Source organism: Nannochloropsis gaditana (assembly GCF_000240725.1).
Source record: "Nannochloropsis gaditana CCMP526 unplaced genomic scaffold scaffold394, whole genome shotgun sequence".
Classification (NCBI taxonomy): Eukaryota; class Eustigmatophyceae; order Eustigmatales; family Monodopsidaceae; genus Microchloropsis; species Microchloropsis gaditana.
Window position 1 is genome coordinate 4507 of NW_005803559.1, and position 1305 is coordinate 5811.

General features: G+C 63.5%; 1 protein-coding gene across 1 annotated transcript; it reads left to right on the forward strand.

Moving 5' to 3' along the window:
• Positions 1-622: 622 nt before the first annotated feature.
• Positions 623-908, forward strand: NGA_2100320 (uncharacterized protein; the record flags this gene model as incomplete). The annotated part of the gene is made up of 1 exon (XM_005854755.1): positions 623-908. A coding segment is annotated over one exon (286 nt), but the record flags the coding sequence as incomplete, so codon positions are not given.
• Between the last annotated feature and the right edge of the window lie 397 nt (positions 909-1305).

Here is a 1305-nt window from a genome sequence, read left to right on the forward strand (position 1 = left end):
GCTAAATTCTACCGTGCTCGAGTTTTTGAAAGCTCAGTCCCCAGCACGCACCCGAGGAGTCATCGTACTAGAAGAATCCAAAGATATGGCCGCAGATTTCGAGCGAGACTCCGTTTCTCCGGATGTTTCCACGCCACAAGGCGATGGTACACCCAGTGCAGCCTTTACCGTTGGACCAGATCACGCCTGGAACCCCCGGGGAAGCGGGCTGCTCAATCAAAAGCACGACTTCCCCGTCGTCTTGGCGAGCGTTGATGGCGATAGCACAGGGGTTGGGGCCGCTCAGGTCAAAGCATGGGCGCAACATAACGGTGGATTAGGTCGTGCTGGACCACTGCCCCGTTACAAAGCCAAGTTCGACTTCTACTTCGGCCCTGACTCCCCGTCGACTCGGGCGGAATCAGATTTGACGTCGGCCGACTGTTTGTCCTGGAGGGATGTGGCAGGCAACCCTGCCCCCCAGTGCCTGCCTATAGGGGGGCAAAGCGTCTGGGGAACGTTCGGTGGGCGGACGGGCCTGCAGACGAAGCCAAGTGTGCTTCTTACAACAGCCATGGACGGCCTGTCTTTCTTTCATGAGAGGACCCCTGCGGCGAACGAGGCAGTGGCCTCCATCCTCACCCTCCTCGCGGCTACAAGTGCCCTTAAAAATGCTTCACGCGCTGGAGCCTTGGACCTGGATGCGGCACCCTATAACCTGGCCGTCGCCTTCTTCCAAGCCGACGAATGGGGCTTTGCGGGGTCGCGCCGCTTCGCGCGGGATATCAGCCCTGGGGGTGTCGACTGCACGGCCACGGTTCCCGACAACAGCTCGCGGGACGGGTCCGGCGCCTGTGTGGGGCCGGACGGCGTCTACCCGTCCATGGCCTTCAAAGACCTGGCGGAGAAGGGTTTCGTCCACGTGCTGGCTGTCGATCAAGTGGGGGTGCTGGGCACCGGCGGGCAAGCAGGCTCGCTCCCTCTAACCGCCCTTTACGACAAGACCCCGCCGACGGCCGTACTGGACGCCATCGACAGGGCCGCCGCCTCCATGGCCCCTTCACAGGCCGTCATGGTCACGTCTTTGGACGGATCGGGAGCGTTGCCCCCCTCTCCCTTCACTTCCTTCGCCCGCGGGACCCCGGCACTGAGCGGCGCCATCCTGACGGGCTACGGGGAGACCTTCATAGACCCGCGTTACCACTCCCATGAGGACACGGCGGCAGTCCTCGACCCGACGGCCCTCTCCTCCGTCGCCGCCCTCGTCGCTCGCGCCTTTTGGAAGCTGGCAGCCGGTCCGGGCGAAGGCGCTGCGTCAGCCGCGGA